We start from the raw sequence: 14,420 nt of genomic DNA, 5'->3' as shown, positions 1-14,420 counted from the left end.
GATCAGCCATTATCAAACAAGCAATCATCCTTTATAATGAATAACTAGCCACACCGTCTATGCCACATAATGGGGCAGATGTATTAACCTGGAGTAGGCATAAGGAAGTGATAAACCAGTGATAAATGCAAGGTGATAATGCACCAGCCAATCAGCTTCTAACTGTTAATTTACATATGGGAGCTGATTGGCTGGTGCGTTTATCACCTTGCATTTATCACTAGTTTATCACTTCCTTATGCCTACTCCAGGTTAATACATCTGCCCCAATGTCCTTTATACAGCACCTCCTAACATGTATAAACGCAAAATAAGCCCCACCCCAACCCAAGATCATTTTTTTATGAAGCTCCACTCGCTGCCACATTAGCTCCGCCCCACAAACCAGTGCAGTTTAAACGTACGCAATGTGGTAAAAGAGAAAGTTTTCCGAATTTTGTAATTGACTGCGATCCGCCCTGGGGCCGCTCCTGAACAGCACAACCCTGCAGTCATTAAATCATACTTGGCATGGCACGGTAACTGCAGTAATCTTTTCCAAACACTGCAACAGTGTGCCAATGGTAACAAAAAGTTTATTGAAGCTAAGTTCACTTAAGGGATGAGGGGAGAACAAACAAGAGCCATCAGACTCCTACAGTAACTGAAGGAAGTAAAGATTTATATGGTCAGTGGTGGAGGTGGCTGCATTATATGGCAAACTCTTTTCAGCACGGATATAAATATATGAAGGGCTGAGAAATTCCTTTGTACTCAGGATCGCCTCCATGTGGTCAGTCTGTGAAGGACAAGCCATCCAAAAAAAAAAACTGCTCCAATTACAATAGACCACAAAAAGGAATGAAAACATTCAGGATTTCACGCAAAGTGGACGCAAATGCAGCCACATTGTGGCTCGGAAATAAATTCAAATCAACGCCTTTACCCAGAGTTTGATGCTTCTGTGTGGTCGCACCGTCCAATCCATCCTCTAGCTGTCATTACGATCAGTGTGTATTTATTCCAGATCTAACCCTGGCGCAAGAGACCCATCTAATCTTTGCCAACGCTCACCTCTAAATAAAGTGCAATTCCGTCTACACACCAAAATCATGACCACAGAAGACTCATCCTATGTGCAAAGCAGTTGCCACCCACTTACACCCAACTCAGCCGCAACGCTTGTAGCTGAGATGTACGTTTGACTATGCATAAAATCACAAGCTCCATCTGCAAAACAGACTAGCGTGCCACTACGAATCAAGTTTATGGGGAGTATCCAGTTATCGGCGGTAGTTTACTACAGATAATGGATTCACCGGGGGCTATCAAATTAGCCCTGATGCGGCACTTCGGGTGTCTCAGTGCTGTGGCTGAGTCCTGCCGCGGTGACTAGGACAGCGGTAGCAGGCGGGTACCCAGGATGTGCTTAAAATCTAGACATATTGGCAGCAAACAGCAGAATGATGATAAAATGCCCAATCAATCATTTACAAAGTTCTTTAAATAGTAAAAGAAATCTGAGAAAGCGAAACGCGCTGAGAAAGCGAAACGCGTCAGTAACTGCACTGGCAACTGATCTTACTTCACAAACTTCTGTGGCAACATCCCAATTGTGTTCCTTTACCCGGAGTTTCCAGCACATTCCTACCGTATATGAATCCATTGTGCATTGTGACTCTTCACTTCTTTTACGGAACTGTTAATGATTGCTAATGAGTTGGTTGAAATGATAATCTGGCAGTTTGTGGGAGCAAACAATTATCAGCCGTTTGCTCCCACGCGCTGAAAAACAATCAAAAATGGTCGGTCCACTGCTGATGAGCTGCCCCTGCCACCCCTGCAGCGGCGGCAGAGGAGCAGGAGCTGGGAGGAGGTTCAGGAGCAGCTGCGGCAGTGCCTCTCTCCTGCCCCTGTCACTCCGGCGGCGGCAGAGGAGCGGGAGCCGGAAGGAGGTTCTACTCTTACAGCTGACTTTGGCCAAACTCTAAGTAGTTATTGGTTTCATAAATCATTTTTTTATAAACTTTTTCTATGAATAAAGTTTGTCAGCAAGAACAGTAATTTGTAATTATAATTTGCTCCAAATAGAAAATAAAGAAGCAATTTCATCATTTTGGTGGGTATTTCAATAGGTTTTACACAACATAGAAAAAAATGCAGAACTTTAGATTCTACAGACCAGTTTATGAGCTAAATTTGAATGTTCAGCTTATATCATTTGCTGTATGTTTGCATTGTACAGTGACCGCTATATACAATTTACAGTTTAAGAAAATCTGATTTCTCGTTACATAGTCTCTTCACAATTTTTAGTGTCCCTATAGCCTTAATAAATATAATAGGAGCCAGTTTTCCTTTATCCCCTTATAGTGTAAAGTTATACTGACTTCATTAAAAACTCAGAAAAATGAATAAAATATTATATAAAATAGCTTAAGACCCTTAACTTATATTAAGGCTGCACAGCTCCCAGGTTCAATGAGTCAGAGGTAATTTTGGGCCACTCAACTTCAAGTGGCTCAAGTCAAATACTCCATTCAGTCCACAGGGTCAGCACTCAACTCTAGGCCACCCAAGTTCGAGAGTCAATGTCAAGCCACCCAGTTGGCACTCAACTCTTGGCCGCCGATGTTCAAGAGTCATGGTCAAGCCACCCAAGCGGCGCTCAACTCTAGGCTGCTCAAATTCGAGGGTAAATGTCAAACCAGCTAGTTGGAAATCAACTTCAGGTGCCAGGGTGCAAATTTTCTGGATATCCAAGTCATTGATGAAGCAGCCATTTTGAATGCCAAACATTTGAGCAACAGAGGTAGGCAAGAAAGAATAAAAATGTGTGATCTACTAGCGTGCTCCCATGCCTACATTGTACAGCTGGACTCGTGAAGATTGCCATTGGTTATCCATGCATCAAGGAGACATCCCTGCATCTAGTGATAAGTAACATTTTTTTCTCTGGAGTGAATCCTAAAATGATTATTCAGGTTACTCTTTTGCGTAAAACACTTTCCACATTCCTTGCAAGTAAATGGCTTCTCTCCCGTGTGAATCCTCTGATGCTCGACTAAGTGAGACTTACTACTAAAAAACTTACTGCAGACAGGGCAAGGATAGGGCTTCTCCCCTGTGTGAGTTCTACGGTGCGTGACCAGGTGGGACGTGCTGGTGAACCTCTTCCCGCACTCCGGACAGGAATATGGCCTCTCCCCCGTGTGGATCCTCTGGTGTTTGATAAGATTGGACTTGTTGGTAAAACATTTCCCACACAGGGAACAAGGGAACGGCTTCTCTCCGGTGTGAATGATCTTGTGCTTGACCAGGTCCGAGCTGCTGGTGAAGCACTTTCCACACTCCGAGCAAGAGAACGGTTTCTCGCCGGTGTGAATTCTCTGGTGGGTCACGAGGTTGGAGTTGGTGGTGAAGAACTTCCCACAGGTGGAGCAGGCAAAGGGCTTCTCCCTGATTTGGATCCTCTGGTGTTTATTACAGGTGAAGCACTTCTCGCATTTGGCGAAGCTGTGCATCAGTTTGGTGTCCTCTAGGAACTGGCAGTGAGAGGTAGAAGCTGACTTGCTGGCTGCCTTGTCTGTTCCGGTGTACATCACAGTCATGTTCTTCTCCCCTGCTCTCTTGCAGATGGAGGCATACTCCCTAGGGGTGTACACGTCGGTATCGGTTAGGCTTTCCTCGTCGCATGACTCATCCTCTTCTTTAATGTAAGTGATAATGTAATCTATCTGTGCGTTATCGGTCGGCGTGGAGGTGTCTGTGAGGTTTCCTTCCTCATCGGACACCAGTTCCTCTTTGATACGGGTAGTTATGTACTGCGACTGCTCAACGGGGGTACAAGTGTCTGGGAGAATCCTGTTTTCAACGGATGTGGACTCCACTTTAAACTCAGAGTGGGTTTGTACTGCCACATCTTTGGCCTTTCTTACAAAACTGTTTAGGCTCTTTTTGTAGTCAACTTCCTGCTCTTGCTTGATACCGCAAGCATTTCTCTTACCGGAACCTGTGAGAAGCAAACAAAAATGGTGAAACACCAACTGAAAAATTATTTCATAAGAAACACGCAAATTTTTCAGGTAAAAAAGTAAAACGTTCTTGAAACAAGAAAATAGGATTCCTGTATGGAAGAAATGTCCCTGTATGTACGGAGAACGAAAGCCCCAACACAAAACTCATACTACTCACTAGCAGAGTGGCCAATCCCGGGATCGGCAGGATCCCGGCCTAAAATTGGCCGGGATTCAATCCCGGGATTGAAGCTTCCAATCCCGGGAATTTCGGGATTGGCCACCCACCTATTTTTGGATATGACGGGCAGCGTTGAGCACCTGCATTTTCTTTTTTTCCTTCATGCCACTACAAGTCTCAGCATGGTAGAACCTGTTTTGTGCCGTCCAGCCCTGCCCCCACCTTTACTCTGTAATTGTATATATAATATACAATTGAAGGTGAGACTATATCTGCTTTGACTAGCACCCTACCCACCTACCCTTAGGAGATCTTACCTAGTATAGGTCCTTGCGTTGCTGTCTACATATTAGAATAAGCGCTTTTATAGGTAAGTACTAGGTACATTTATATAATGTGTAATAAAATAATATAATTAGGGATGTTAGGAACCCATCTGATGAGGCTCACCTTGTCGTGGTAGGTGGGCATACTTTTTTGGCGAAACAGTGATAAGAACCTTATATATACTCCATGTTAACTGTAGAGTTTATTCGAATTGTTCTGATTATCAGTATTCTTAGTGCTTAGACTGTGCCCCTGCATTTTCTTTTTTCTACAAGTGTCAGCATGGTTGCACCTGTTGTTATGTTTACAATTAGAGTGCACAGTCCAGGTCCACCTGATGAGGTTCACCTTGACGTGGTAGGTGCGCATACATATGTGGCGATACAGTGATAAGAACCTTACATACATACTCCATGTTAACTGTAGTTTAATATATTTGTCTTGATTATCAGTATTCTTAGTGCTTAGAGCAACCTCGATCCTCAAGGCACAATTACAGTCCAGGTGTTAGTGATAGCCATACTTGAGCACAGGTGACTTAATTAGTACCTCAGTTATTTAGATTTAACCATCTGTGATGAAGTCTGGATATCACTAAAACCTGCACTGTTGGTGTGCCTTGAGGACTGAGGTTGGGAATGCCTGGCTTAGAGTCTGCATTTTCTTTTTTCTTCATGACATTACAAATCTCAGCAAAACTGCAAAAATGCAAATCCAAAGACTTTCGATGGCGCAGTCAGTCTATTTTACTCAGTACAGAGCTGTATATAAAATGAGAGAATGTCCATTCGGTATCAAATTCATTTAAAATGTTAGTTATTTTATTAGGATTTAGCAAAGAAAAATGGAAATTTCAGTGTCCTAGAGTTCTTGTTACTCCTTTTACAAACACATAAATATTTCTAATCCAAAGATTGTTACAATTTACTTCACAGTTTCAGAAAAAGCAATAATGCAATTAATGTAAAAAATGTAAACTGTAACAGCAACTGAAAAGGTACAAAAATAAAGCATAAAAGAAAATAGTCACTTTGTACGCGTTTCGCGGATGTGTCAGCTTCATCATGAAGTTCACACATCCACCAAACACGTTGCAGAGTTATTTCAGATACAGATATACAATTGGTACCAGTGTAATGGGCCCTACACACTGGCCGACATGACTGCACGATATGAACGATCTCGTTCATTAATGAACGAGATACCGTTCATATCGTGCAGTGTGGAGGCTCCAGCGATGAACGATGCGCGGCCCCGCGCTCGTTCATCGCTGGTTCCCCGTCGGCTGTACATGCAGGCCAATATGGACGATCTCGTCCATATTTGCCTGCACTTCAATGCAGCCGGGTGACAGTGGGAGTGAAACTTCACTCACCCCCCGCCGCCGGGTCGCCCGTCGGCCGTATCCGCCGTCGGGCAGCTTGGCGGCGGATCGGCCAGTGTGTAGGGAATATAAGAATAGCTTTACAACTTGTGTGGGGACTGAGAAAGGAAACTGAAAGATAATATATGCTTACCCAGTAATTTAAGGCATCGAGAACTTTCGCGATGATCATGTCCATCTAGATGTTTCCACTCATCAGAAAAATCAACAGCCACCTGACACACACAATGACACAGTCATCATCAAGACACATCCCCCGGTGTTACTGTATAATGTCCCATTCCCAGCAGTCACCTCTCCAGTCAGCAGCTGAATGATCTTGTTGGTGAGTTCCAGGATCTTTTCATCATGGTGTCTCTTATGTATCAGTGAGTGAGGTGGAGGCACCGTGATGGGGCTCTGGGTCCTGCTCAATCCTGCTGAGATATTTTCATCACCCGATTTCTTCACAATAACATAGTCCTACAAATTGAAATAAGCCACTGCTTCAAGAGTCTCATAAAATGTCAACATTTCTAGATCAAGGTCTCTTAACGCACCCTAACACACTGTCATAGTCTTCAAAATCTTTGCTTTTAGCGTGTTCTCACCATATACCTGAACACAGAAACAGTATTTTAGGGCAGAGAAGAGCCACATGCTTTACTCAAGATTTGTCTAAAATTTAGGATGGTTCTTGTCTATCGAAAGTGTGTTTAATTTCCTCTTCCATATTAGTTTATAAAACATCTATTGGTAGTGTTCAATCTAGCACCCAGCACCTGTCACAATGCGTGCAGTTCCTCTTTACTACCTGGGGCGTCACTCTCTGCTCTGGTGCTCAGCACAGAGATACAGACCAGAGTGTGCTAGAAGCACCAGAGCACAGAGCGACACCCCAGGCAGGAAAGAGGAACTGCACGGGTTGCGACAGGTGCAGGGTGCTAGAATGAATACTACATTGGAACGCTATTACCCCTACTTACTCTACACACTCCGTGCCCTGGCTTCCCACACATAACATATTGCGGTTCCGGTATGAATGGTCGACCATGTTATGGTCGACAGTCATTAGGTCGACCACTATTGGTCGACATTGACATGGTCGACATGGACACATGGTCGACACATGAAAATGGTCGACACATGAAAGGTCGACATATGAAAAGGTCGACATGAGTTTTTTAACTTTTTTGGGTGTCGTTTTTTGCGTAAAGTGACTGGGAACCCCAATTAGTGCACCGCGTCCCCTCGCATGGCTCGCTTCGCTCGCCATGCTTCGGGCATGGTGCCTTTGCTCCGCTACCGCTTCGCTCGGCACACTTTACCGTTCCAATCGTAGTCCATGTGGATCGTAAAGTATGGAAAAGTTCCCCAAAAGAAAAAAAAGTTAAAAACCGCATGTCGACCTTTTCATGTGTCGACCATTTTCATGTGTCGACCATGTGTCCATGTCGACCATGTGTCCATGTCAACCAATAGTGGTCGACCTAATGACTGTCGACCATAACATGGTCGACCATGTGAACGGATACCACATATTGCTGTGGCTTACGAAAGCACTGAAATGAAAGATCTCCTCGGTGTAGTGTGGAAACTTTTTCTTTACATTTCTTGTCTTATTGTAGCGAAACACCACTCACAATGTACCAGAGTCGCAGAGCTGCGACTTTACCCGCAGAGGAATTCGCTTTAAACATGTATAAGGTGGCAGGTGAACTTTGTTAATATTCAAGAGTATAGCAATTAGTTTCTATGTGATGCCCTTTTAACTTTTATTTCTTTCTAAGTTTAATGAAATGTACTTCATAATAGCCTTTTTCATATATTTAGTCTATATAATCACATAAGGATGGAAAATATATTTATTTTTAAAGTGGCTCCTGATGTTCTCCTGAGCTTGGTGTTATTTTTACCTGTGCTCAGGTGCTAATCACTGCTGAAATTACAGGAATCAAATCCTATTGGATGCTTAATATTTAAATATGGAGTTACAGGAATGAAAGCCACTTGCTAAAAAGCCTTCTGAAGAAACAATTAAGGCGGAGAAACGCGTCAAGTTTCTGTGGGGGGGGGGGGGGGGGGTTTGCGATCCCAACACTTTCCAGCAAAATCTCCTGTCTTGGACACTGCCTGACCGACCATCTCCTGATAACCTCCTGAGCTTAAATGTTATTTTTACCTGTGCTCAGGTGCTAATCACCGCTGAAATTAAAGGAATCAAATTTGAATGGATGCTTTATATTTAAATATGGAGTTACAGCGATGAAAGCCACTTGCTAAAAAAAACCTTCTGAAGAAACCACCATTAAGGCAGAGACATGCGTCAAGGTTCTGGTTTTTGGCGATCCCAGCACTTTCCAGCAAAATCTGTCTTGGGCACTGCCTGACCGCCGATCTCCGTGGTAAATGGCTGCACACAACCACTTCCCCCACCACAATAACCCCGTGGCTGGAGCCCGCTTTACAGAGTGAGAAGCACGATTCTGGATTAACCATCTAACTTGAAGTTTTGGAACGGAGAACCCTAACTATCGGAGTGATACAATTCTAGACTAATGTTTTCTTTTATTCTGCGGACAGTCTGCATATTTATGAATTGGCTGAATGCTTTAATGCATGTATTATATGCTGAATTGATGGCTGTAATTTTAATGCATTATAAATTGTATGCTCTCTTTTATTTGTGCAATATAAGGCACACATTTGGAGTGAAAAAAATGCTTGGTGCGACCAAGTTGCCAGGGATCTTGCGTGCTGGGAGGGCTGCTTGGCATGAATGAAGTTATGGTATATGAGGACTCATATGTACATGTGCTCTTTTATGTACTCATCCCTATCAGAACATCTCAATTTCTCCTCAGTATGGCTTTTTATCGATCAATCTTTCTAGTTTACCATGCCATCCAAGTTTATCTCTATCCTCTACCTAAACCTCTTTATTTCTTTACTTATTTATTCCATTTATACACACATCTTATGACCTTTTTTCCCCCCAAACGTCTGCATTTTACCTACACTCTTTTCATCATCTCCCGTTTGCTCTTCTCACTAACAAAGATATTTTTTTTTATCTCCTCCTATGTCCAATCTACCCGAATAGCTCCCACCTCTAACTGATGCTTTTATCTCTAGCAGAAACTCTTCCCATGTTCTAATCTTCCCCCACTTGGACCCAAACTCTTCACCTCCATGTGCCTCCCTGTACAATCTACCTAAAACCTCAATTTCTCCTGCTCTCTCTTAAACTAATACACATCATATCAGCAAACATTTGCCCATCTCATGGGCTTCTTACCATAAGCTCAGACATCTCCTTTCTCCTGCCACCTTGCTAACCCTATCATCACCTCTACTTTTCTTCTTGCTTTTGAAATACATGTTCGTTTCAGCCAAGGCTCTTGCAGAGGTTACGCCAATGCTATAGTCATATGTGGCCTTTCCTGGGAAATTCTCCATATTTAAGGCCAATCCCACCATTTTTATTACTGCTTTTAAGTAACAGTAATATAGGCTGGTTAACTGACCTTGTCGCAACTAAGGCTTTCCTAACAACTGTTTTTTTGTTACTTGCTCGTTGGAGTAATAAAATTGTGTGTCCAGAGCTCCCAGGGGAATTGAAGGGAAATCGTGACAGGAATCGGATCGGATGCTGGTCAGCATAACTGTACAGCTGCTAGGAAGAGAACCAATCAGGAGAGCCTAATGTAACTGAACTGAGCATCCCCGCCTGCTCACCACTGCCTTCAGCAATCTGGGCATGCACTAAGCTGCCAGACAGCTGGAGTGACTGCACTGTGCTCACCCGGACATGTGCCTCAATGTCACATACTAACCCCTCCACTGCTCCTTAGGTGACTGCATGTAAGCTATTGCCTTTCCTTCCTTCTCCCTCTGACACTCGGAATACACCTCCCCTTCCACTAGAGCCTTCACATAATAAGCAGACTCCTGTCTATAATTGCAGGCATCCATTTCGCTGTCTTGTAGATCCTCCAAAGAACCATTAACTACTTCCAGATTCTACACATATTCAGCTATCTCCTGTGGTGGTCTACACTTAATAGCATGCCCCCTTCCTTCCCCCACTAGCAACCACTTTGCCTAGCTTCTGCACATAATCACCATGTCAGGTGGTGGCCTATAATTACATGAATCCATCTCTCATTCTCAGATTCTATACATAACCAACCAGCTTCTGTAGTGATGGGTCTATACTTACAAGAATCCACCTCCATACAGTATAATAAACCATATCACCTTTTTCATGCCCCTAGATGATTCCACCTCACATATCCACCAGCATTTATCGTTGGTCAATTTACTAGTACACTATTCATCAAAGCTACATACATGGGCCAATATAGGGCTTAAATTAAACCTGATCGTAGTAGCAAATTTGTTAGCAGATGGGCAAAACCATGTGCACTGCAGGTGGGGCAGATATAACGTGCACAGAGAGTTAGATTTGGGTGGGTTATTTTGTTTCTGTGCAGGGTAAAAACTGGCTGCTTTATTTTTACACTGCAATTTAAATTTCAGTTTGAACACACCCCACCCAAATCTAACTCTCTCTGCACATGTTACATCTGCCCCACCTGTAGTGTACATGGGGGATAATTCAGACCTGATCGCTCGCTAGCGTTTTTTGCAGCGCTGCGATCAGGTCAGAACTGCACATGCGTATGCATTACAATGCGCAAGTGCGTCGCACAGGTACAAAGCGGATTGCCGCTCAGCGATGGGTTTGTGTGAAGAATCCATTTGCACAGGTGATCGCAAGGAGATTGACAGGAAGAGGGCATTTGTGGGTGGCAACTGACCATTTTCAGGGAGTGGTTGACAAAACGCGGGCGTGTCCATATGTGTGCAGGGAGGGTTCCTGACGTCAGTTCCGGTCCTGAACAGGGTGAAGTGTTCGCAGCGGCTGAGTAAGTCCTGGGCTGTGCAGAGACTGCACAAGATCTGTCTCTACAGCTCTGCTACACATGCGTTCGCACACTTGCAAAGCGAAAATACACTCCCCTATGGGCAGCGACTATCTGTTCGCAGCAGTGCAAAAAAAACCCTAGCGAGCAATCAGGCCTGAATTAGGCCCATAGCGACTAATACCCCTTTCACATCGCACTGAAAACCCGGTACCGACACGGCATATTGCCGTGTCGAAACGGGTCCGTGTGCGGTGTGAAAGGTCCTTTGTTGAAATAGCGGGTCGCCTGACCCGGTAATTCAACCCGGTAAAAAAGAAGGGGTCTTACCGGGTTGATTACCGGGTCAGGCGCAGTGTGAATGGGAGCCGATCCGATGCGAATCGGCTCCCATTCACAGCATAGGCAGAAGCGGCGCAGGAGATGAGCTCATCTCCCGGCGCCGCCTCCACCCCCGCCCCTGCTGCTGCTGCTCCCTCCGCTGCTATGGCAACCGACCCGGTATATTGCCGGGTCGGAAAGCCAGCAGAGGAGCGCAAATGCCGGATCCCACCCGGTAAGTACACGTTTGTCTTACCGGGTAGGATCCGGCATTTGCGGTCTGAATGCGGTAGAACTCATCGGATTCTCCAGTAGGCCTCACAACAAAGTGGGTCCCTATAACATGTCTGATACAAGAACCATGGGAAAATAGCTTTACTATCACCTGATATCAAACAATCAGTATAGAATAGGTCCAAATTGAAGATTACCATTACCATTGGTTTACCTTTGGGCCCTGCATAACCCTGTCCAACACCGACTGTGTTCTACTTATGGCTGCCAATGAGGACACATAATCACAGCCACCTCATCAATAATGTACAGACAATATCCCCAATTCTCTCACCCCTCCAGTGACTGTGTGGATGATCTCCAAAGTCAGTCTAAGGATACTTCCCGAAACCTGACCCACGTCCTCTTCCACCACTACTGAGACAGCGGAGTCCTCCATTGGGTACAACTTGATTCGTGCTTGTTTTTCCAAACTAGAGGACATCTGGTGAGGTGCCAGAGTATTTGTCTCCGACGTCTTTATTATGCCACTGAGAAAAAAGAAAGAGCAAACAAGAAAAAGGTTATATTGGTATGCTGACACGGCTGCACTCTTGATCAGCTCTGTGTGCTACCTGCCACGTAATCATCTTCTGTCATATATAAAACAATCACACATTTGTATAGGCAGTGGGAAGTCACAAGGTAGTACCTAGGAGTGTCATCACACTGAGAATGGGTTTGTTTAGAATCAGACGATCTACTAGAATACAATCTCAGCTCAGCCGTTGGACCATCTCCAAGTCTCCAGCATTAATGGTGCCATCTCCGTTCTTCCTTTGGTTATAGCAGCTGACACCGATTACAAGGAACAACTGTCCTGGCTATATGTTTAGCAGCAAACATCAATATAAAGAAGCACTCTGGGCTACTCAGGGCTGGTGGAAGACCACTGGAGTACAGAAGAAGAGCCAAAGCCTGCTCCATCAACTCAACAGCAAGGACGGTCAGTTAAGATGAATAATGAAGAATAGTTCTAGTTTTCAGCAGATGACTGTTAAGATTTCTACAAAGAATGGTTCATCTTTCCACCGTGTCTCCTCATTTCAACCATACCTCAACACTGTTAACTGTACGGAGAGCCAATCGCTCATGGTGGCTTTATAACCGGTGGCTGACAATGCCTCCACCTTGCAGAAGTCACACACTCTCTCTTCACCAACACCTTACGGACACTGTTTAAGGTCAAGGTATGAACCTGTTTGTATCATGGTTCTCTAAAGTACACTTTATTATAGATTATAATCAAATGTGACCTCTAAAAACAATCGCTGTGTGCAATCTTCAATACCGTGTCACATTCTCTCCCGGGTGGTTGTCACCCAGAGTAGCTCTGCCTTCGTAAGGACCTGCGACGAGGAAATAAGCCTTCTGGGAGCGAGCCATGTTGAAGAGGTGTCTCTGGGATCGTCCTTCGGGGCACTATACGTGTTATTACCCTACACCATTTGCTCCCAAACTGGGTCCTCTAGGCGCCCTATCAGTCTGGGTTTTAAAGCTATCCATACTTAGGACAGGTGACGTAATTAGTATATCAGTCAGTTTGATTATACTATCTCGGCACCATCAGGGATATTCCTGAAACCTGGCCTGCTGGGGTGCCTTGAGGACCACGTTGGAGAACCACTGCCCTACACTGACTGTTTATCCACCACATCTGACCATAAACCGAGATCAACCATAAAGATGTCTGTGTATATATGTAAGTGGTAAATAAAAAATGCTAAATAGTTCTAAAAATTAAATTAGAGGTGTTTGTACATTCTAAACACTTTATAAACAGAATAGGGATGTGGTCGGAATCCCGATGGTGAAAATACAGATGCCGGAATACCGGCCGAATAGAACCTGTGGCGAGCCACCAAGCCTGCAGCGTGGCGAGCCCGCAAGGGACTTCGTTCCGCTCGCCCCCCCTGCCGGCATTCTGACGGTCGGGATTCCAGCGTCGGTATTTTGCCCGTCGGGATTCACAATATGCTGTCAGTAAATTTACAGTTGTGTCTATGTTCCCTTCGTGATTAGGACCTGGAAGAGATATAACGAGAGGGCAGTAGATAACTTCCGCCCTTACAGCAAATGTTTTCTCCGTTCGTTTGAGGTTTTTTTGTTTTTCTATGCACCATTGGACGCTCGCCACGCTTCGGGCTCGATGCTTCGCTCGCCACAGGTTACTATTCCAAATAGTTTGTAACATGGACCCAGGGGCTTATGGGAAAGGTCCTCTCCACGAAGGGAAACTAGACGCCTCCGTAAATTTACTGACCCACGGAAACTGTGCCCAGTGGCCTGAGTGCTCAGTCTAGCTCCCGAAGGCAGCTGTAACCCGCTCTGATGGTAGCCTCTCACTATAGCATCACCTATGTGGTGTGTACTGTATAAGACATACATAGTATTGTGATTTTAGTTATATGGGCAGTTTAATGCTACATCCTGTAGCACTGCACTGGCACCCCCATAGCATAGCGCCCCCTGGTGTCAGCCACCTTCAGCCCTCACCCAGTGACATTATGACCTGTAGCTGCCAATAACACCCGGCTCTCACCTGCAGCACCTCCTCTCCTCTCTTCAACAGCACAGACAACGAGCGGAAGCTGCCACCCGGAACAGCTACTCGACACTTCCGGTCCTTGCGTTCCAATTCATGTCTAAAGTGTGCGTTCCACCGCCGCTTCCGCGTTGTGCGTTCTAATGCGAGTTCCACCCAGCACTTTCGGGTGTGTTTAAATGCCGTTTCTCTCTCTCTTTCTGGTTTAAAGACTGTGAAACCTGCGCCTTGTTATTTCTAGGAGCAGGGGCCGGGCCACAAGAGGCCCTTAGTTATCTGTAGTCATGGGAAGGGACAGGAATGGCTCCAATCACTATGATGGTAATGGGACACCTGTATCATAAAATGCAAGGAGCATTTTTATGCCTTAGAAATTATTAGAGGAATAATACATCCAGCATTAAGGATCTGTGTCCCCCCTCCCTTTCCATGGACATTCTTCACCTATATAATTTTTTTTAGATGCTTTTATCATACCTCCCAACAT

At 44.7% G+C, this 14,420-nt stretch overlaps 1 protein-coding gene across 1 annotated transcript in view; it reads right to left on the bottom strand.

The window, feature by feature from the left end:
- Positions 1-2,093: 2,093 nt before the first annotated feature.
- Positions 2,094-14,420, bottom strand: part of LOC135057169 (oocyte zinc finger protein XlCOF7.1-like) — a 91,003-nt gene continuing 78,676 nt past the window's right edge. The window contains exons 7-11 of the mRNA XM_063963067.1: positions 12,041-12,133; positions 11,684-11,879; positions 6,182-6,349; positions 6,021-6,102; positions 2,094-3,991 (exon numbers count right to left, since the gene is read on the bottom strand). Of these exons, the coding sequence (XP_063819137.1) occupies positions 2,910-3,991; positions 6,021-6,102; positions 6,182-6,349; positions 11,684-11,879; positions 12,041-12,133 (1,621 nt within the window). The 3' untranslated portion in view covers positions 2,094-2,909. The remainder of the gene's footprint in view (positions 3,992-6,020; positions 6,103-6,181; positions 6,350-11,683; positions 11,880-12,040; positions 12,134-14,420) is intronic.

This window comes from Pseudophryne corroboree, chromosome 3 (assembly GCF_028390025.1).
Source record: "Pseudophryne corroboree isolate aPseCor3 chromosome 3, aPseCor3.hap2, whole genome shotgun sequence".
NCBI lineage: Eukaryota > Metazoa > Chordata > Amphibia > Anura > Myobatrachidae > Pseudophryne > Pseudophryne corroboree.
The sequence above is the reverse complement of the archived record's forward strand: the minus strand, read 5'-3'. Positions and strand labels throughout refer to the sequence as shown.